Below are 22,960 nucleotides of genomic sequence, written 5' to 3' on the forward strand. Positions count from 1 at the left end.
GACGAGCTAAATAACCAGGGCTGCACATAAGTGGTCCGCAGGTGCGCATTCGCTGTCAAAATAAAAAACACGCACAAGGGTTAGGGTTAAATTTAAAAACTGTACTTTTGAGTTAAAATATATATTTATAATTTTAATAAATGACAAATTAAAAATGCATGAACATTTTTTTGTATCGAAAAAATATCGAACCGTGACACCAAAGTATCGAACCGAACCGAACCGTGAATTTTGTGTATCGTTGCACCCCTAATATATATATATATATGCTTTAACCCATGCTTTTGTACACTGAGGGTCTTGAGCTCATAACAATAGTATAATCTTCTATAATAGTATTCATAGTATGAAGGTAAAAAATATGAAACAGACAAAAGTCACTGCATAAAAAGGAGCTGGGGTCAGATGAGATGAACATGGAATGACCCTGACACACAATACTGCTGTAATCACGCCGTCTTAATGTCTACAATGCTCCTTAGTCTATTTTCCAGTTCTTACGCTTTTGAATAAATAAAGTAAAAGGACAATTTCAAAGACGGGTGCTAATACTTTTCAAATGATAAAGCAATTACACACTGTCAGGAGGAACTTGTTTTATACTGCCAACATGTCAGACAAAGACTTTGTCACAGAAATCAAAAAGCATTTAAACAGTTAAAAGGCAAGTCACAGATCATTTAACAATGCAACAAATAATGTTTATTTAAATGGGTGGAACGGTTTGTACAAGTACAAGCTTGTCAGATTATTTCCAGTCAGTTTGGCATTTGTTTTCAAAATAAAGGCCTTTAATTGGATTGAATCATCAGCACAGCCAGTTTTTGGCCAACTAAACAGGAGATCGGCTACAATAAAAAGCGAAGGTACTGACTGAGAAGAATATTGTCATTATCACTCTGCTGCTGCAGCAAGTCTGTGCATACTACAGGTACACACTCACACACGCACGTGCACACACACTCCCACGGGCGACTCTCCAGGCATGTCATCAAGCCAGTCAGTGCTAGAGCTTCCCATTGGCAAAGGCTCCCTCCTGGAACTGAGGGATGAAGCTCTTGAAGTACGCCCTGGGAGACAGAGACATAATAAATTGTGACAATAATTATGTTTCAACTGCTTCAAAGCATCTGACAAATTCACTGGGTCAGTCCCAGCGTGCAGCAAAGTGCACATAAAAAGGAGAATGTTTTTATTGCCTGCAAACACAATTCAACATGAGAAACGACACTGTGCACCTCAAACTCTAAAGGGAAACACAGGAGCAGTTTAAGGAACAGATCTTCTCCTGAATGACTTTCTAAAAGGAAGTCTCTCGACTATCAGCTTGTTCATGTCACTGGGGATTTAAGTTTTAGCTTAATAAGACCAATTCCTTATTTAACGTAAAGGGCACAGAGACATAACTTTTATTTCATTGGTCACTGGCCAATCAATTTGGAAACCCATCGTCAACCTGACTCTGACGACAAAGGTCAATTTTTCAGAGCTTCCATAGTAGCCAGTGGATATGTAAGCCTCTCGTTGAACTACAGCCTTATCTGTTTCCATTAATATTTCTTTTACAGTTTATTTTACAGGAGGAATTGTACCTGCACACAACCATATCCTGTCCAAACATGACCAGAAGGCTTCTATTGCCAAAAATATTGTTCCTTGCCAACAGATTCCACATATTCATATGCAGAGATCAGTTTACAGGGGCATAAAAATTGTGGAATCAGCAGTCAAATCTGATTAAAATCGCTTCACATGTTTGCACACCATCCTCTGACCTCCTCTGCTGCAACACAATTATTATCACTCACCTTGATTATTGATTTCAGAAAGTGGGCAAAGTCTTGAGGCGGCAAACTGGTTAAATGTAAGTACGTGGTGAGTAAAGACAGTGTTCTTCATAGCACACCGCTGTGCAGCACAGTTGAGATCGCGTCATCTGAATGTCACATCCTAGCAGATGCAATCATGGTGCACAACCTGTTGAAACAACAGCGAGCGTGCTCCTGCTCCTGATCCAACGAGCTGCCTTCAGGCTTAAAAACTGTGAACTCTTCAACTGAAAACTGCTCAGTTGTAGCCTTGAGATGGAGCTTTCAAAAGAACTTCACATTAATTTGAAACTGAAGCTGATGGTTGTTGTCTGCACCAGTTTAACGTCTGTGGTGAAATCGCATCTCTGAGGGGCACTTTCAGAGAGCAGTGCAAAAATAGCAGCCACACCAGAAGCTGTCTGGACATGCCCAAGAAGATAATCTTGAACAGGAGATCGGCCTAACTTAAATCAGTCAAGGTTTTTGATTCCCATGTGCCTATTCCAGGAAACTTTTTTTGTACGTTTGCCAGTTAACCTGCCAAATAGCTTTTTGTCGATGGGGGCGGGACAACAGTCAAGTCTCACACAGATTTTTATTCAGGATTCTTTGAATGCCACGTCTCTCCATGCAGCAGTATTGCTAAAAGGAGATGTAACAGTTCAGCTGTTCAAACAATTTCTGTTTGAAAATGATAACTGGGTTTACGCAGGAGAGTCTGTCTGCTGTATCACTGCAGAGGAGGAGTACACAGAGGCCTTTCCATTAACATGGATCTGAATAACACCCATAACCACTGAAACTATGCACAAAGTGGCATTTAAAACTGCTTAGAGGATGAACTGCAACTGTAATGTCACCAACAAAAAACTACACTAAGACTAAATCAATAGTTTAGCTTCCTAAATCAAAACAAACACCTGCATTTTCGATATACCTGAAGATGTGTGTCTGGAATGTTTACTTAACGCTGTCGGTGACTCTTGAGGAAGGTCAAGCTGTCTGTCACAATGACACCATCATTCAACCGGGTATCCAAAGACAAAAAGCCCACAAATATGAGACTCAGTGTCACGTCGAGTAGTTTTCCTCTAAAGAACCTTTGCTCAGCCAAGAGATTATGCGTTGCCTTCTGTTTTCAATATTTACAGTAGTTATTAACCTTTACCAACCATACAAAGAGCAAACACTGCATTTACTCAAACAAGGTCAGGCTAGTTTATGTGTACTGAGGGTTGGGTCAAATCTGTATATCAATAGATGGTCTATATGCTGCACAGTCCATATGACAATGCGTCATAATACCATAGTTAAAGCTTTAACAACACTTTTGATAAATGAATGAAACAAGCTGACAGGGACTTTGAAGATAATGAAATGTAGATAATGACAGGAATGAAAAAGGCTGGATTTCATTACAAGGTAGAATAATAGGAATAAAGGGTCACAGCAAGAAAAAAAAAAACATCTTGGAAGGGTTTAAAATCCAGATTCAGGTTCAGATATTCTCTGAGATTAGTTTATATGACATGATAAGTCATACATTTCTGGGAACATTTTGAAACACTTTGAAATGAGAAAAAAAAAAATTTACTTACTTAATACATAAATTAATAATTAATTTTCAAGTCAGGGGACAATGTACCATGTTTAACTTTACAGTGTCAGAATATCCAATTGTGTCTTGTCTTCCTTTTAAATTAACTGACTTAATTTCACAGAATATTGCATTTTTTAGCTATTTGATATCTGAGAATATCTGAGAAATTGTGTTTTTTTTTTCTTTTTAAGAGTATTACACTCCCTTCCAAAAGTAATTTTTATATGACTTTTTCTGACTGTAAAGGGTCTAATATATTATTGTACGTCCACTGAGTTTCACCCCAACAGTGTATGAAATGTTCAACATATTCGCATAACATATAATTACAATAATGTGTATTTTTACGAGGCAGGTGCTACATACTTTGCCCTCTTTGCCATCTCGTTGCCATCCCAGCGTGGGCTGTAAGGATATGACTTCTGCACCTGAGAGTAGAGCTGACCGCTGTTAGTGAAGTGGTACACAGACTGGAAGGTGAGGGTGGGCTGGTCTCTGGGGAAGTACAGCGGGAGGTCCACTACAAAGTGCAGACACAGAAAAGAATGAATACCTGACGCTCCTCTTCTCTCTTTATTATTATGATGCCTTTACCTTGCAGTATACATCGCCCCGAGACAGCTGTTATTGTGAACTGGTGCTATATATAAAAAAAATTTAATTACCGTGCACTAAGAAGCAGAAATCTTTCCACATGAGTAGAAGGGTGAGTTTCGTGAATCCCTCAGCATCATACTCCACCACCCCCCTGTAACACATACACACCGATTACATTCATGTCTCCAGTAACAAATTGATGAGCGCCAGACACGTGCTGTGATCGCTTCATGACTCACGTTCCAAAGTGGCTGAGAAAAGCAGCGATGTATTCTCGCCTCTTGTGATAGCCTTGGATGACATACTGCACCTAGACAGGCCAAAGTGAAGGTTTTCATACAGGAAAATACAGAAACAGCAAACCGTGTTTGAACATGAGCAGCAACTTATGAAGAGAAATGTTCAGAAGGGATTCAGTGGGCTCAATCAAAGCAGATAACCCTTATCTGACTCATCCTCTGCACAAAGAAAGAAAAAGAGCCTTTTCAAGATATTTTTTTCCAGCTTCACTTATGACCAGGGATGGCTGGGAAAGATAATCACATAAAGGGAAAGTCATATATATGTTACTGACATGCTTTAATTTAATTAAAGATGCATAATCACACAATTACGTCCATATAAGGCTTCAACCAGTCAACAACAAGTCAAAAAAACCTTCTACGCCAGCATCATTGGGGCAAAAAAAAAAAGATGTATTTTCACTTTAGACTCCATCTCAATGATGTTTTTTTAGCAGAGATTAAATGTGCTTTTCCACTCTGAAAATTTTTTGCAGCTATTTCCTCTACTTAAGTTGTTAGAGGGCCCTGGAAAAAACAAGGTGACCCAAAAAGTGCAGAATTCCAGACGCCTTTATGTATTTTGGGCCTGTGTGCTTACAAGCAGGAAAATTATTATTTAAGTTTAATGAACTGTCAATTTACCAAATGATTTTACATTATAGGTTTTCTTTAGGCAGTTTTGGGGTCATTCTTCCTTAGTTAACAGCAGTTCATGACGACATCAATCAAAATCTGTAATCATTTAAATTAGGTTGCAAAACTCCGATCTGGGACCTCCCCACCTTTTTACACGTATACGTGGAAAGCTGGAGGTGGAGAGAGGAACAAGACCCCAGTATAGAACAAAATAGTCAAGAGGAAAAAAAGATGTGACGCTAATTAAGTGAAAAGGAGGAGCTGGGGTGGATGTGGGCTACAAAGCGGTTTGTAGTAGTCAGCACTTGTAAGATGTCTAAGAAGGAACTTAAATTGTGTGTCCTTTGTGATATTTCTCAATAGCGTAGTAGAATGGTAGTGTCTTAAAAATGAAACCCTGATAATTCTCTGTTAACTCTGTTACACAGACAGTTGGAGACACAATGGCCAAGTAGTCATTCCAGTTATACTTCTTTAAAGTCTACTTGAATTCTGCAGCAGGTAGTTACACAGCTAGTGCATTGTTATGTAAAGTGTTGGCAGATGGATCTGCAAATTCACAAAAAATTGGCAGGCACACGGACGTCTGCACAGACTCCTTGTATTCGCAGGTTGAAATCTAGGGAATTTAGATCACTTGGACCCAAGCTGACCCACTGACAATGGAAAATATAATCAAGGCCTGTGTTGATATGGGCTGTCATTGAGATCAGCCGATCTATTGGGAGTGTTGTTGAGCTCGACTTAGTGGTCTGCCTGAATGACCTCTGGGAATGCACCAGGCATGACTGCGGTGCATCCTGTCTGCAGTGGGCCCACTCAAGACAATGAGTACAATTAACCAAACGTGCCGTTCCACATTTCAGAAGTATCCCAGAAGCATCTTTGTGCTTTGTGTCACTTGACATGGCATCTGGTTTATCTTTGACAGGGGCTGAAGTTGCACAAGGCAGGTGAAGACAACAGGAAACCAGACACTTGAGCAGCATGACCAGAATCTGGTCATTTTTTGAAATAAAAGATCCTGTGCAGGATAAATTCTGCTCCGGAAACACTCGTATTGTAATTTGAAGCTCTAATCGCTACGCCCAGCCGTAGCAGGATGTTCAAACCTTTCAGGCCGAAGCCCGAAAAAGCTTCAGAGCCATAAGCGTTAAAGGTTAGGAAGAGAAAGAGAAAGTTGCTGCCATCAGTAGAAGATCAAAGTGAGATTTCTTTACTTCCTTCTAATCAGAGTTCTTAATCAGAGTGAATAACAGCCTAAACAACCAGTCAGCAGACTAGAAAATGAAGCCCCACAAATCTACATCCGTTTTAGTCACAGTAGCACTAGATGGCCTCTCAATTTTAGCCATCTGGGTAGCTCTGGAGAGCTTAGTGTGCCATGATGGGTGACCTTCTCAAAATAGCAGCGGCAGGTCGAGTTTTATTAACAGATACAGTCTGGTCCTGGCACCAAAACTGCGGTGTGGAAATGGCTCAAAAAATTCTCACATGCCCATATTTACACTGTAAGAGATTTTGTTGTAGTAATCACTCATCCTTTCCATACTGGGTGTGAAGAAATCCCTTCCCAAAGTGGGACAAAATCTACAGACCTCAATCTGTTAAAAATGCAACTGCTTAAGGCAGTTTAGACAACTATAAAATAACTTTTAAATCAATCTTCTAATCTGCTCAGTTTGCTTTCTGTTCGGTATGGACAGGAAGAATGATTAAAAGGATCATGGGTGTGTGACTACTGTTTTGAGATGATGCAAAAATGCATTTTAGGTGCTCTTTGGGATCCCAAAAGCAAAAATCATCCAGATTCTTTGATCTCTATGTGGCTGCTCTGCCAGGTGTTATTAGAAGTCAGGTAGGTTAAAACATGGGATATAAAGAAGATAATAATAATAATAATAATAATAATAATAATAATAATAATAATGATGATGATGATGATGATGATGATAATGATAATAATAATAATAATAATAATAATGATAAACTTTATTTATAAAGCCCACTAAAAAACCAAGGGCATACCAAGGTGCTTGACAAAAAATAAAATAAGATACACCAACAAAAAATAAAATACACCACCCTCTAACTGGAGTTTTCTTAAAAAATAAACCAAAAAAGGTACAGTAATGCTTCAAGTCTGGATCTAAACAAAGTCAAAAAACTACTGTCAGCGATGTCTGGAGGGTTGGTGAAGCTGGACTTCAACAACTATGACCTAAGGCCTATGGTCAGGTGAATATTAAAAAAAAAAGTGCCTAATAAAGAAATAAGAGGATAGCCATTAACATTTGGGTATATGTTTTGGATTCCCTGCTTCAAAAAAAGTCCTGATCTTGAGCTTAATGACCTCACTGATATCTTAGTTGGCCTAATAGTTTTTTGTGAAGCATTATTTGTTGAGTCTGTAGCTTGAGGTGCATAGAATGACCAATAGATTTTGGGGCTCATGTTTATTAAGATGCGCAGAAACCAACATAAGGCTGTTTCATCATCACTTGACTGGTAGATAAACATTCAACCTCAGCCATAACCTGTTTTCAACACTTATTAGCAACATCGTTTTTATTGCTTCCAGTCTTATCACTTGCATTAACTGCATTTGGCATTGGACTGTTCAGAGCAGCCAGAACATAAACAATGCCGTGGCAGAGAAAGACCAACATTAAGAAAAGCGAACGTGTTATTTGCTCTGAGCAAAAAAGTAATATTACACGCAGTCTTTGTACAAGAGTATTGAAATGTCACAGAAGTCTTCAGCTTACCACTTGAGAACTAAATAAGCCGTTGTTAACAGCTCTCTGTCAAACGTAACAAGAAAAAACCCTCAACAATTTCCTCATTCTAGTCTCCATTTTTATATAATGTGACGTTCTTTTCCTGACTAAACAGCCTTTTCTGTTTTTCATATAAAATGCTGCAGTGCTCACTTTAAGGCTAATTGTGTGACATTTTTCAGACTCTGTGCTGTGAAACAGTGCTTCTAGATAGTGAATGCTGTTATTTCTTCTGTGTTAATACTGCATTACTGAAAAAACGCTTTCAATATTTGTTTTAAATCCATTTCTTAGAACGTCACCTTAATCTCAGAAAAGCCCAAACATATTCTGTGAATCGTTTTCAGTTTTGGTTGACTGCTTTTAGTCAATAGAGGGATTGGCAATTTGTTTACTGAACATAAATGGACTCACTTGTGCACCACAGGAGTGGTTTAATTTACCACATTCTCAAGCCAGTGATCTCAGAACACACAAACATTGTATGCACAAAATGCTGCAACTGACTGACGTTCACTGAGGGAGTGGTACTGGCATGCTGGATTCTGGCATGTGTGCCCGAGCTGTTGCTGCAGCCTTGCCCACGATAGCACCATCTCTTATCTGCTTCCACTTGGTGGAAACCTGATTGCACAGAGGTACTGAGACGAGATGCTCCAACTGTACTTGCGGCATCACTCCGCCTAGCAGCTGTTTCAGCTTGACAATGCCCACCCCCGCACTGCCAAAGTAGTGCTGGCCGTCCTGGAATCAGGACCAAATCCAGACACTTCCTTGGCTAGCATTTAGTCTCAAAATGTCTCCTACTGAACATGCCTGGGACATGTTAGGTCAATGTATTCATCAGAGGCAGCCACAATTAATGACCGTGGCACAGCTGCAGGCTGCACTCATCCAGGAATGGAGAGCAATTACTGTGGAGTCCATGCCTAAACAGGTGACAGGTGCTTCCAACATGGCCAGAGGAGGTCATACCTCATATTAAACATCTTGTCTGCACATTTATTGTAGTGTAGGTCGATAAATCTTGTTCAAACGTAAGTTTCTGTTTTTTTAGCTAGTATATTTTTGAAGGGTGAACCAAAACAATTATTATTACGCGAGGTTGTATCGGTGTCAGTAAAATCTGACGACTAAAAAAAGTCAACCAATTACTCGTCTCAACCCTAAGCAGTCAAAAGCCTGTAGTAAAAGTGCATGGTTCCTTTGAGGACAGGATGTATCATGATTAAGCTGCTACTGAATATTTGTGATTACTCATCAACGTTGTATGAATGACAACGTTTTGTGAAAGTAGTAATCTTTCAAACACACAGTGGTATGTGTGTGATCTCTGTAAGAACTCATAAAGACAGGCACACATTGTGACTCAGCCTCCTGTTCGATTATGTTTACATGAAACGGTGGAGGCGGCAATTTAGCTTTCTCAAAAGCTGCAAGGCCACATACTCAATAAGCTGTTTATGTAGTTACACTGTGTGTGTGTGTGTTTTAAGGGAAGTGTGGATCACTGCACTTTCACACCCATACTGAGAAAGGATTTCCTGCCCCCACTCAATGTACGACTCGCAGCCAAGCCGTTCCATTGGCTGCCTGGAGGTTTGAGTGATGCAAGAAAGGTGATCTTGTTTTGCAGGTATTCAAACCTGCCCGCACCCATGACACCCGCACATCCATTTATTGTGTTTGTGCAGGTGTCTGTGGGGAGAGTGATGCAATAACGCCGGAAGTGCTTATTGCAGCATTATTAAGAAATCACTTCTCTGCCTGTCACACATTCACACCACCCCCAGCTTTCTTAAAGTGTGACTGATCTGATATTTGACTGCAAATTGATTTTGAACATCAATGACTTTTGATTCCCCAAGTTCCACAAGTAGATCTAAATATACACACACAAATACTTATTTACAAACAGCTGTTATTACAGCTAACATAAAACTAGATGTGAAAGCCTGTAAACTACACAAGAAATGCCAATTGGGTGAGCCAAATTTGCCAACATAGCCAGCCTGATAAGGCTCATTTTTAATCTTTGTTTTTACACTGTGATTCGGGTTTTTGTGGTTGTATTGCATTACATTAGGCTACTGTTCTGAACTTCTTAGGTCTTACCATCTGACAAATATCACCCATGGCCCAATAATAGAAATAAAAACTGAAACAGTTAAAACTAGACTAAATGTAATATTTTTATACAAAAACTCAATTAAAATGGGCTAAACCACAATAGGAAACGACATGAAACAGGAGAAAAACCCCACTACCAACCAACCTACAGCAAAATAGCTTAAAGATGAATAAATACACAGTTTGATAAAACAATATATAAAAATCTAAGAAAAATTTAATGAGCGCAAAAATGAAACACAAAGTATCCAAAACAGGTCTGGCAAACTGGAAATTGGGAAACCTTTTGTCCTGGGATTCACATGGATGTTACTTTGACTAGATTACCCTCCTACATATTGCTGTCGACCAAGCAATGCTACCCCCCACGGCAGTGGTCTCTCTCAGCAAGACTCTCCTCATTGTAAAAACTGCTAGAGAAGTCCATGAGAAACATGACAAGTGTTCATCCAGCCTTAAACTATCCACTGAGCATCCACAATTACCACTCCCAAACCATGGCGGCCTACCGCATAACCCCACAGGCCAACTACAACAATAAAAGGTGCACATAAAAAATGATCACTTGAAGGCAATACACCCATATGCATTAATTTCCACTTAGGAATAATTAAGATCTGATTATGATGTGTCAGTGACAGAAATAAGTGCACACAATTTATAAAAACGTGTCAACATATTAGAAATATCGTGACTCACTCTTGAATTTGCCGTCTACTCAAGCTGCTGGGAAATGTACTCGCACAGCTCATTTCTTTCTTCTTCGTATAAAGTGAAGAAGTCACTGTGTAGATTAATCAGCCTGATGATTCATGCGATGGGCACTCTCTGGGCTAGTGCTACCGCCACTGTTTCAGTGTTAATACAGTTTTATTGGGACTGAAGCACTGATGTTTACGTTCACATTCATCCTGTGCCTGAAAGTTACGCTTCGCCAATGTCTAAAATGTAAAAGTTTGTATATGAAACCTTTTCAAGTATCACTTACACGTTTTAGGACTATCAATCAATAAATGTGATTAAAAAAATGGAATTTATTTATTTTTTTGTTACTTTTTTTTTTTTTGATACAGTCATAGTTGACTGAAAGAAATATTGACAGTTGCCAATATTTCCAGAGGGGGACATTCCAGACAATTCACCCGTTTCATTGTGGAATGCTAAGGAATCAGTAAAAAAAACCCCAAGAGCTACATATATTACTCATAGAATACATAAGCAAATGCCCACAAACCTAAACCAACTAAAGTGAAATTGTAAAGAACACCAAAATTGAACCTCAACACTATGAGAAACTGATAAAGTCATTAAGGAAACCGTTACCTCAAGTTTTTACTTCTAAAGTTAGTCATACAACCTACTGAACCATGGGGTGTACTTAGTTTTCCCACGCAATGCTTCTTTAGCTTATGTTACATAAACAATGATATAGTGTAAAATATCAATATGCTGCTGTCCATCTGAGGTTGTATTTAAATTATTTTAAGACTCGAGATTCTTTCTATTATGTCCTGATATGTAAAACCTAAGAAATGAAAGAAGGTGTATTTTTCTTTCATTTTTAATTCAAGAACATTGAAGATGACGAAGCACAGGGTGCAGTATGGTGTGGAGGCTGACAGTATATAGCAGCCATTAATGTGTGTTGTAATCATGACCCTGTTAACATATATGTTGAAACAGCATGCAATAGATGTGAACAGGCCCTTTTGCAGAAACACAAGTGCTCTCACAAGAGACGAACAATGATCTTTAACACGTAAAGAGACACCTGAAAAATGGGGAGTGGAGCTGAAGCAGACACTCGAAACATTTTATTACACATTTCCATAATTAGATACTCTGTGTCAGTCTCTCAATCTAATTATCACCATCGTGTCAAAAAATACGAACAGCAACTAAAGATTATCTTATTGAAATTGATTGAGTTAATCACACGTATACATTTCACAGAGCCTATTAGGCTCAGCAGTGGATTTTCATGAGCAATATTTTGAGCGGTGCAGACACCAGGTGCTGGCATCAACCAGCGGAATCAGCTGTCACACTCACAGCTGAGGTATGTGACAGTATAGCTCTGTCGATACAATCCTCACATCTGGAATAAGTGGGAGTAAATAAGTGATGTGTTAAAAACATAAAATGACTGCACAGCTTGCCCTTGAAAAGACTGTGAGAAGCTGAGATGTTAGAACAATGTATTTTTTTCCCTTTACCATGATTGTTGGCTTCAGTTAAAAAAAGTGGAAAACATTTACAGACAATATATATAAATTGTGCTTTGTGTCTCTGCTATCAACTTCAGCCCATTTTGAATAAGACACAGCTCTGTTTTCTAGTCACAAAGTGGTTGTTGGAAAAACAATGCTCGTATTGACTTGTGTTTTGGAATTGGGTGCTTTTTTCACCAATAACATTTTCTTATCTCTTATGCCTCTTTCCTCCACTGCTCCCGTGTTTTATGGCATTCCGCAGGGATCTATTCTGGGTCTTTCATTTATCTAAAATTGTTCACCTGATCCCTTCAGAATCAAGTGATTTTTAATGAAGCCATATAACATTTTATGTTCGTTTTATTTGATGTTTGAAGAAAATAACACTTACACACTGCATTTGAACAGATTTAAATGTGTTCAAATAATGAATAAAAAGTGATATCTGTGGAAGAGCTAACAAGATTCTTCTTTGCCGTAAAATAACAAACTAATAATAAAATATTGGATGTGAACTTATTAAAATTAGAACACAGCCTTCTTGGACAGTCTGTACAGTTAGCTGCATGGAAAGCCATATTATATGTCAGATTATTCCATTAAAATGTTTCAAAATGCGGTGCTAGAATGAACAGGGTCAAGGTGTCAGTTCATTTACTCCAATTAACTGAAGCAGAGAGCTACCATCTACAGCTACCTGTGTCTGCAGCCTATATGTTGTATAATTATAGGATTTTAACATGTGAATAATTTAAATATTCAGTTGTTATGATGGGAAAATTAACTATACACTATACTAAAAGCGCTTTAGTACCAGGCTGTAAACTTGTTTACTGTTGTTCTTTAGTGTATTTTAGAGGAATTGCAGTTTCACACTGGCTTTATTTTTTGGCTTCAGAAGGTCGCTGCTTGGGTAAAGTAAAGCAGCAAATGTCTTGCCCTAAGTCCTTTTAAACTTGCTTTCTAAAAAAGGGATAACTACATTATGAATAAGACTCCATTTCCAAGCAAAGGCTGTGACCTCTTTCAGGGAAGTGGGATGGGCGGCCGTGACTTAAACAACTGAAGACATGGGGGTCATCAAAGGATGTAAACGTTCCAGATAGTATGCTGGTGAGATTCCAGGTGAACAGGAAGAGATAGAGGGTATGCCTGTGTGCATTATTTGTGCGCTTGTCTGAGAGGCTGTGGGGGGATGGGCATTTGCCTTGAGGGAAGTGGCATTACATCGCGTCCACGCTGCATATCTACTTGTCAACCTGCGGAGGCCAAGGAGCCCTCAGACAGCCTATGGAGGTTGGCCAGTACGCCCACGCTGGCAGATGCCAGACACACGTGCATGAACACACACACATGCACACACATGTACACACAGCTTGACATCAGTGGATGAATGCTTTGCTGCACTAAGCCTTACAAATATGCAATAAATGAGTCATATACCTGTCACACACCCACGCGCAGAGTATAGAATTTTGATCTTAAAATACAAAGACATTAAGGGTTACAAATAATGTAAAACAATACATAAGCACAAAGAACATCTAGCAGCACTAATGGGGTGTGTGGTGAACACTTTTACCTTGTTGGTGAGTAACTGACACACTTGAGGGACGTAATCAATTAAGCATCCTCCACTGGGAAATGCTGGTATATGTAATGCTGAGGAGCCTCCCAGAGCACTGATGGGAAAAGAAAAAAAATAACAGTCAGTCTGGAAATTCACATTAAAGCTGCACATTATTTATCATGTTACATATTTTTCTTATTATTTTAAACCCCAAAACACATTTCAATTGAAGTTCAAATAAAGTGAAGACTTTGAAACAAGCTACATGTGACCACTTCACGTTACAGAAGGTTAACCAGTATGAAGCACAAAATTATTTGCTCCTGTGCACCTGAAATTGTCTCACACACACAAAAAAGAGCAAATCGAGCCTGTGGCATCCTCTTCATTCTCCTTCACTTGTTCAATCATTATTTTTGACGTCCTCCTGATTTAATCCTCCACCACAGCTCCATTAGTGATTAGCTCATGCTTGCTTAATCAGGAAATCTGCTGCTGCAGCTCTCCAGTGACTAACCAACTGGAGTAGTCACTCCCTCAGTTTTTTTTTCCTGATCTGGGGGAAAACAGAGGGAATACCCTGAGGATGGGTTAAAGGTCTTAAGAATCTGCTTATTGACTTTTAATGCTTTTTTAAAGATACATAGAGGGGGGATTTGTTGTCTATTTTTAGTTCATCCCTCATTATAGCAGAGCAGTCACAGGACATTTAGAAAGGTCGTTATGTCCTTTTAAAAGTGATGCAGAAGTGGTAGTTTATCAGGTTAAGCGTGACTGATGCAGACACCAACAAGCTGTTATTTCCAGGGCGTAACATAATGCCCTTTGTCTCGGTTGTACACAAGGTGTCCTTTGGTTTACAGCACTGATGAGACAGGGTTGCTACTCAGAGCTAGCCAGCTCAAATGTAAAGTGTAGCTGGTGTTAAGGGACATTTTTTGGGCATTTTCATCCTTTACTGGACAGTCAGTTGGGGATAGACAAGAAAGCGGGGATAACTAAGAAGTAGCTTTCCTTTCTTACTGACATTACTGTCATCTGCTCACAAATTATACGGCATTTGCTATACCTCATGTTAAAAATAAGATTGTAATGCCAAAAGAAAAAACAACAACCTGATGTTCTGCAGTGTGAATGTAGCCTATGGTAAATGTCAGTCACATATGCTCACATAGTCAAAAATGATGACTGCACCAATTCCGTTACATCATTCACATCTTCCCAGATGAGAAATCTTTTCCACATTCTCTCATTGTTACAAGCTGAAAAGCATCGACAAATACACAAGAATTGCAAAACTGTAGAATTTCCAGATACAACGAAAGCCTGTGGGAGTAGTAAGGAGGAAAGGTGGAGCACCTCATGATGCAGCTAACCTTACTGTCATGACCAAGACCTATAAATTTTTATGAGAAAAATGGTCTTAACAGAGGTTAGGAAAAGGCTAAAAATGACTGCACCTCCTGACTCCGTACAGTGTTAGAGATGCATTTAGATAAACACATTCTCATGACAGTTCATCATATCACATACAGGAGTTACAAGTTTCCAAAAGTGGCTAAAGATAAGAATCACACCCAGCCAGAAAGATTCAAATCTGCTTTATGAAACAGATGCTCGGCTGAATATTAATGAGGTCCTATTCACTGAGAAGCAATGCATGTCATGAAGCCATTTTCATTGTCAAAATCCTTTTCTCAAGAACTCCAAAGCCACCATGTACAGTAGGCTTTGTGCACATAATTAGCATTAGGCTGTGCGTTTCGCAGTGCACCAACAAATGGTCGACTGAAAATGGCTTACAGCAACGAGGAAAGAAGAAGGCTTTGAAAGTGAAAACCTAAATGGTGCCCATCTATCCTCCCACAGATCTAAGAATAGCTCCATATCATTCAGATGGAAATGCGGACAGAGGCACAAAATAGATGGTGGTGTGTTCGTCATTCATCGGAACAAATGAGATGCATTTTGGATTTCAGCGGTTTTACCCCGGGAACAATCATTTGAATGGAAGCTGATTAGAGGTTGGTTCTTCCATTAACATTAACAACAAGGTCTTCCAATATGCAAAACTTCAGTATACATGAGAAGTTCGAGGAACGAGATGTCAGATTTTTACAGAATTAACCTCCACAATTACTACAAACGACTAGTGGTCCCCAGACAATGTTGGCCCTGTGCTAATAGGGCTATCAACAGAGAAGAAACTGAAATTTCAATGTCTGCCCAGCTACTCAATGTTAAACTGGATTGCCATACTAAAACCACTAGTCACTCTGAAATGGAGTAAGAACCTTCAAAATATAATTTAGACTCTGGAAATTTCCTTTCATTCAGTAGCTTAAAACTTAAAATATACACAGTGAGACATTTAGTGGACAAAAGAGAGATTAAAGAAAAATGCTGAAAGGCAGTGGCTCAGAAGTCCTCTTAGAAGCAAATCTCGGCACTTATCAGCTATTTTGCAATGCATATGCACAGTTATTTGTACGGTCACCTTAAAGCTCTTATCTACATGAATAGGTAGAGCCACAAGTTTAATTTCAGTGCTCACAAGATCAAAAAAACCTGCTTATATAAGATCAGGTTTACTTTATTTATTCTAAAAGTAGATAACTTCCTGCGTTAAACCAACCAAAGCAATATAAGCTGAAAACCTAAATAGCAGTGGTGTTGCCTCAGTCACGTGGGCCTAGAAACTATTTGGCAACTCCCTGGCTGTCTCTTTGACTGCGTGGGGAGTGGTTTCTGGCTGTCACAAGGTGAACCCCATCGCAAAGAAGGTGCCACATAAAAAGACATTCTTGCAATCACTTTGGTCACTGATGTAACTTCCCCTAGCTTGCATAGAAAATGTCTTGTCTGTAAACAGTAACAACTGCTCAAGAGCAGTAGTGAAAAGTGCAAAAAGTGTGATGAAAATCAGAAACAGAGACTGTAAAAGTTGCAATAACTGATGTTTGTCAAAAGTTGCAACTTTTACTTTGAAGGCAAGGGTCCCTGTTTCTAGCTTGTAAATGGTAAAATGGCCTGTATTTATATAGCGCTTTTCTAGTCCCTAAGGACCCCAAAGCGCTTTACATATCCAGTCATCCACCCATTCACACACTGGTGATAGCAAGCTACATTGTAGCCACAGCCACCCTGGGGCGCACTGACAGAGGCGAGGCTGCCGGACACTGGCGCCACCAGGCCCTCTGACCACCACCAGTAGGCAAACATGGGGTGAAGTGTCTTGCCCAAGGACACAACGACCGAGACTGTCCAAGCTGGGGCTCGAACCGGCAACCTTCCGATTACAAGGCGAACTCCCAACTCTTGAGCCACGATCGCCCCTAGCTTGTGTAGTTTGCTATCAGCTAGCAACAAAAGCAAAAAGCAAGGAGGTTTTTAGTGCAGTACCATAAGCCTCTTTGTGGCTGACTTCACCTAACGTCAGCCTCCATCAACCATTTGCCAACCACTTGGGGAAATACACATTTCTGCCTAGCAGCACGTGTTTACCAGGGGATAGCCAACCAATCACAAGGTCTGTCATGAGTAACTGGGGCCTAAAATAGAATATCACAAATCAAAATAGCTCACCAAGGTACCATTAAACAAAAGCTAAAAAGCTAAATCACCTGACAAATCAAGAACACACATGCACAAAATTAAAAATCTAGAAAATTTGCCCAGAACTTCCAGAAATCAATATGTAACTCATTTTACATTGTGGGCCACATACAGCCCACTTTCATCTTAAGTGGGCTAAACCAGCAAAACTCTCCTTTCTGTCAGTGTAAAGATGTTTAAATACACATTTAAACCCAATTAATATAAGAAAAAGCAATGCAATTTTAACAATATGTCACAGTTCTTCTATATTATTATCCTAAATTCTATTCTATATGAAATACTGCTGTAGTAAATGAAAGAAATCTACCAACAAATAAATAAATGTGCAAAATTACAGAAAGGATTAATTTCTCTCAATGCCTAGATGATCCTGCGATTACAAAAGTTTTTATTAATTCACAGAAAATATGCATTTATTTTTATATTTTTATTGTGGCCCCATTGTAAAACAAACAAACAGGAACTTCTCTGTCATTTAACTGTTTATCTATTTCTTTATTACTTTGGTCTAACATGAATGAAAGCGGTCTTTACCAGTAGGAAAAATTGTAAAAGTGTTATAAGTGGTAACTGGAAATACAGTCACAAGTTTAAAAGCTACACCCTCCTTCATATATTCCAAAGCCATCAAGTCTTTCCTCTGCCAATTCTGGTCGCAGGGCTTTACATTTACCTGCATCAAGTATCAAGAGCATATCTAGACTATAATAGCAACTTTTATTTTGACTTTTCCCACCTGGGAACCTTTGAGCTGCCTTAGTTTATACCAAAAACTTCCTGTTAAAAACTCTGTAATAACCTTTATGGATCATTTTCACAGACAAGCCTCATGTGAAATAAAGTGTTCACAGGCTGAGAACTCCCCCTGATTAGTGGGCTGACCTTTATGTGTTATGTCAGCGGAGATCCCCTGGTGGGGTGAGAAAACACTGACCAAAGTGATATGATATGAAACTTTTTCAATCTGGGTCTCATCTCGAGTAAAAAATAGGTTAGAAAAATGTTCCCGATACGGTTCTGTCACTTTAATAACATGTCTGTGCTATCAGGCTTCCAGCTTTAAAGTGCTTTAACATGAGCATGCTGTGGGTGGGCTCAGAATCGAGACATAATGGTGTTTTACTTTCAAAGTGGCACCCTGAAGAGTCCCCGCTTCTGTCTTCACTGGTGACTCCACTCTCAACACTACCCACACATACTGGAGTCATCACGGAGACATGCTGCCTAACACAAACCCTCTGAGCAATGGAACCCACTGTATGACATATTTACAGTGGATTGTGTACATGCAGTCATGTAAATATGCAGTACAGCGACGGGGCTGCCTGTGACTTCATCAACCAGAGAGATTATCTTCTGTGACTCAGGTGGATGGTGACGAAGCTTGGTTTGTTGTGTGTGTGTGTGTGTGTGTGTGTGTGTGTGTGTGTGTGAGGGAGATAGGGTGTGTATGGCAGTGCAGTGACAGTGTTGGATAAAAGCTCAACTGGAAAGAGGGCAGCTATGATTCATTATCAAAGTGAAAGATGAGGCCAAGAAGGACTCTTTTGAGATTCAAATGTAGTTTCAAAGCAGTAACATTTCCATTTTGATTGCCTTCTTCATTTCCTAAAGCCTGGAAAGTCATCTGAGGCCCAGAGGAGTCTGCCGCTTGAACTATCCAAGGTCCTACTTTTCCACTGTGACCTGACAAGGCACCTTTGGCCCACAGCAGCCACAGAGGGCAACCATCGTGGCTAAATATTGTCAGCTTTAGCATCCATCTGGGTAAAGTCAGATTAAAAAAAGCAGAGACTGAAAATCATCCATAAAATAGTTCAAATGATGAGTACAGCAATGATGTAAGCCTTTGTTAGATAAATGGTTTTTATATGCATGTGGTATGCTTTTATTTGCTCGTGAAGTCTCTTTTGGGCTTTTGAGAGCACTGTGTTTGCAGATTTTTATTTTTTCCATGAATAGTTTACTCTGAATTTCTGAGATCGTCTCTATAAATAAAATAAAAAAAGGACAAATTTGATTCATCAAGCGAATGTCTGACACTTCCATAAATTATCAATAAGTCTTTCATTTTTATCAATTTCTATTTTTAGCTGACATTAACAAATTTTATGGTGGTGTTTGCAGTCCTGCTGCTCTTTACTGAGAAGATGTTTATATTTTCAACTGACAGTCTGGCCGCCATGATTTGTGCGTGCATCCGGTCTGAGGCAGTTCTAAATCTGTATGCACAGTACAAACAAATGATCCTCAGATTTGTGCTTTCATAAACATGATTTGAGCACATGCACTGTTTGTGAATGAGGCCCTGTGCAGTGCTCCAGTGAACTCAACTTAGCACACCTGCAGGTTGTAAAGGTGAACTCACTGCACTTTGACTTTAAACGGACAGCTCTCTTTATAACTGTGCTCTCATTCACTAACGAAAGTTACACAAATGTCACTTTACCACTTCTACTGTAAGAAAAGATTACGAAATTTTTATTTAATCAAACAGTCTAATTGCAACTAAACTCTCTTACTGTTGTGTCTCATTAAATGAGGACAATGACACAATAAACAAAGACATTAAAACACTTGAAAGAATCCTATAAAACATAGTGAATATCTAAGATCTCCAAGGGGAGTGTAGGACACTCCTGAGTTTATTTGAACAACGAATGAAACAACATGTACCCAAGGCGCGTCTGTAAGATATCTAAGTATTTCCTGGATCAAGAATTGCTGTTACATGATTTCAATGAGGGGAGAGATGAATGATAAAGCTTCAATAGCAGTGTTCTTTGAGTGAAAAGGTGGAATGACTTTAAAATCTCTATAAACCTTCAAATACAGTGAAAATGATGAATATAAAATGTGTCAATGATAAAGTGTAGTGCACTTTGATACAGGAGATTAACTGCTGCAGTGTTGCTCGGGCAGTGTGATAATACACACATAGTATCTCCATAGTCAAGGACAAACAGGAAAGTTGACTGCACAATAATCTCACGGTTGAAAGAAGGCAGAAGAAGACTTTTTTTAAATTAAAAATAATAATAAAAAAAAAAATAACAATAATTTTTAAATTAACTATTTTTTTTTCTTAAATGTTTAACATAAATTTGAGGAATTAACTATTTTGAAATTTTGGATTTTAGAGTCTACTTTTGTTTCATTTGATTCCTGGTCACGTGGCAAAGAAACAGATACAACTCAAAAATGTAAGTATTAAAAAAGTATAAAATCGAATGGGTTCATAAATGACCTCACTTTGCCATTTCAGTCACTAAACGATATTTTGGCTTCACGTCTGCATGCTGGTCTGATGACAGCTGTGGGAGAGTCTTGTTTTTGCCAGGCTAGTGCTAATCAAATGTGACCAAACACCCACACATCCTCAACTTAGCTGATATTTCTGAATTATTTCTACATTTCTTTTTTTACCTGAAGGGGAAAAAGAAAAAGAAAGCTTTAAACCTATGTTTTAAACAGTTTTTGGAGATCTGATTGAAGAAACACAAAATTGCAGAGAGACAGAATAATGACAAAAGCACTGCTATCAGTATCTGGTATCTGATAATTCACCGGAGAAAACTCATAGTGTATTTGACCGGTCAAAACAATTTATATATATATCATCTGAAAGTTCTCCCTTTTTCACTACATTTTGATATTTTCTAGCTTCAATTCATTTGTGTTAAAATAATTTTTTTACAATAATGATGTTTTAACATTCACCAAATGTTGGGAAAAAAGCATGTTAATATTTTTCTGTATGTGATCTTGCTAATTTTTTCTTTTTCTTTCATGCATCTACAAGATTCTTTTCATCATTTGTTTTGGACGGGATTTCTTCGTGCAGGCAAACGGCAGCGTTTCCGGTTTGGTGACCTCAGGATAACCTCTCTGCTGTTTACAGACGATCCAGTTGTTCTAGCTTCATCAGTTGGTGACCTCCAGATCACACTGAGGTGGTTTGCATCTGATTATGAAGAGGCTGGGTTGAGAATAAATGCTTTCATTTTGAGGCAGTTTATCTCATTGGAAAAAAGGGCGGAGTTCTCACTCTGGCTCAGTTCAAGTATCTCAAGGTCTTTTTTAATAAGTGAGGGGAGAGTGGAGACTGACAGAAGGATTGGTGCAGCATTGGCAGTGATGCAGATGCTGTACTGGTCTGCTGTGGTGAAGAGGGAACTGAACGTGAAAGTGAAGCTGTCGATTTTCCCGTCAATCCACATCCCTGCCCTCGCCTATGCCTCGAGGTTAGGTAAGGACTGAGAGAATGAGATCCTGGATACAAGCCGTGGAAATGAACTTAATCCGTAGAGCATCTGGGTTTAGAGATAAGGTGAAGAGTTCGACCATTTGGGAAGAGCTTCAGAGATGCTACTCCTGCACATCAAAAGGAGATAGGTGAGGTGGTTCAAACACCTGGAGTATTTGATAAAGATGCCTAATGGAAGGATGACAGACCCAGGATAAGATGGAAAGTGTACATCTCTCAGCTGGCTTGGGACACCTGTGACCTGGACCCAGATATGTGGTAGAAGATGGATGAATTGATGGACGGATGGATGGCATCGACAGCATTTCCTTTACCTATTTATTCAAAGTGATTCATTCCTCTAAACTGCTTCATCAAAGTTGTATTAATACATGTAGAACTAAAACAATCGTTAGTACTTGCTTGTTATTTAAATGCATGTGAAGTAGCATCACAAACCTCGCTTTGCACAGACTTATAGAAAAACACAACATCTTCAAGGATATAAGGAGGGGGAAGAAGTGGCAGTGCTTGGAGCTGCTGAGAGTGAGAGAAGTGTCTGCACTGACATCTTATACTGTCAAGTAGGTTTGCTGGGTTAGTGCTGAATTTATTTTATCAGACTGACAATTTCTGACTGTGACAAGATGTTCACAAAACCTTGAAAAATATCTGATGGAAATGCAAAGATTTTCAAAGACTATAAAACACCTCGACAGACCCAGGAGAAGGGACACACAGACACACACACACAAACTGTACACCCACACACATAAACTTACACACATCAGCAGGCAGGAAAGTATGTACATGCATGCACACGCACACAGTAACACACTCACACACAGGCACCTAAAGGCAAATGCAGATACACAAACATTAGTGCACTGCAGCCTAAAACTGTCTCTCTGTGTTGATTTTTCTGGGCTCCTAAATCTGGTTTGGGGGCAGAGACGGTGCCCACTCGATTCTTTTATGCAATGCAGCAGGTTTTCTGGGGGAAGGAGAGATGTATCCAACTCATCTCATGGGCACAGTACAATCAGGTAAACGAGAAGTAAAAGTGAAAATGAAAAGGGCGATGAATCTGGTTATGGAACAGTTGGAGAAGGAGACATAAAATGAGAATGAACTGAGAGCCTTCGCAGATGCGTGTCTCTCGATGATGACTCCAGAGCGATATTAAATACTAGAACTCTCTAATGTTGGTGCAAACTGCACAACACAATCTCCTTACAGTACTACAGTACACCTGAATGAAAATTACAGTTTAATGCACAAAGAAAAACTGCAAAAACTTCTCTGGAATAGGTGGAAAAACATGACGAAGGTGTGAAGTAGACCTCCACACAGACCTCCACTCATATTGAACCCACATAAAGGGCCCAACACTGCAACCAAGAGCTTGTTGAAAAAATCCAGTTACCAGACACCACAGGTCACCAAAAGAGCGCCTGAGCTCACGCTCCAGAAAG

The 22,960-nt window shown here is 39.2% G+C and overlaps 1 protein-coding gene across 1 annotated transcript in view; it reads right to left on the minus strand.

The window, feature by feature from the left end:
- Positions 1–581: 581 nt before the first annotated feature.
- The window catches only part of babam2 (BRISC and BRCA1 A complex member 2), a 114,749-nt gene continuing 92,370 nt past the window's right edge, over positions 582–22,960 (minus strand). The window contains exons 8-12 of the mRNA XM_082517150.1: positions 13,634–13,733; positions 4,248–4,318; positions 4,077–4,159; positions 3,778–3,931; positions 582–1,070 (exon numbers count right to left, since the gene is read on the minus strand). Of these exons, the coding sequence (XP_082373276.1) occupies positions 1,007–1,070; positions 3,778–3,931; positions 4,077–4,159; positions 4,248–4,318; positions 13,634–13,733 (472 nt within the window). The 3' untranslated portion in view covers positions 582–1,006. The remainder of the gene's footprint in view (positions 1,071–3,777; positions 3,932–4,076; positions 4,160–4,247; positions 4,319–13,633; positions 13,734–22,960) is intronic.

Source organism: Aulonocara stuartgranti (assembly GCF_965226115.1).
Source record: "Aulonocara stuartgranti genome assembly, chromosome: 19".
In the NCBI taxonomy this organism is placed as follows: domain Eukaryota; kingdom Metazoa; phylum Chordata; class Actinopteri; order Cichliformes; family Cichlidae; genus Aulonocara; species Aulonocara stuartgranti.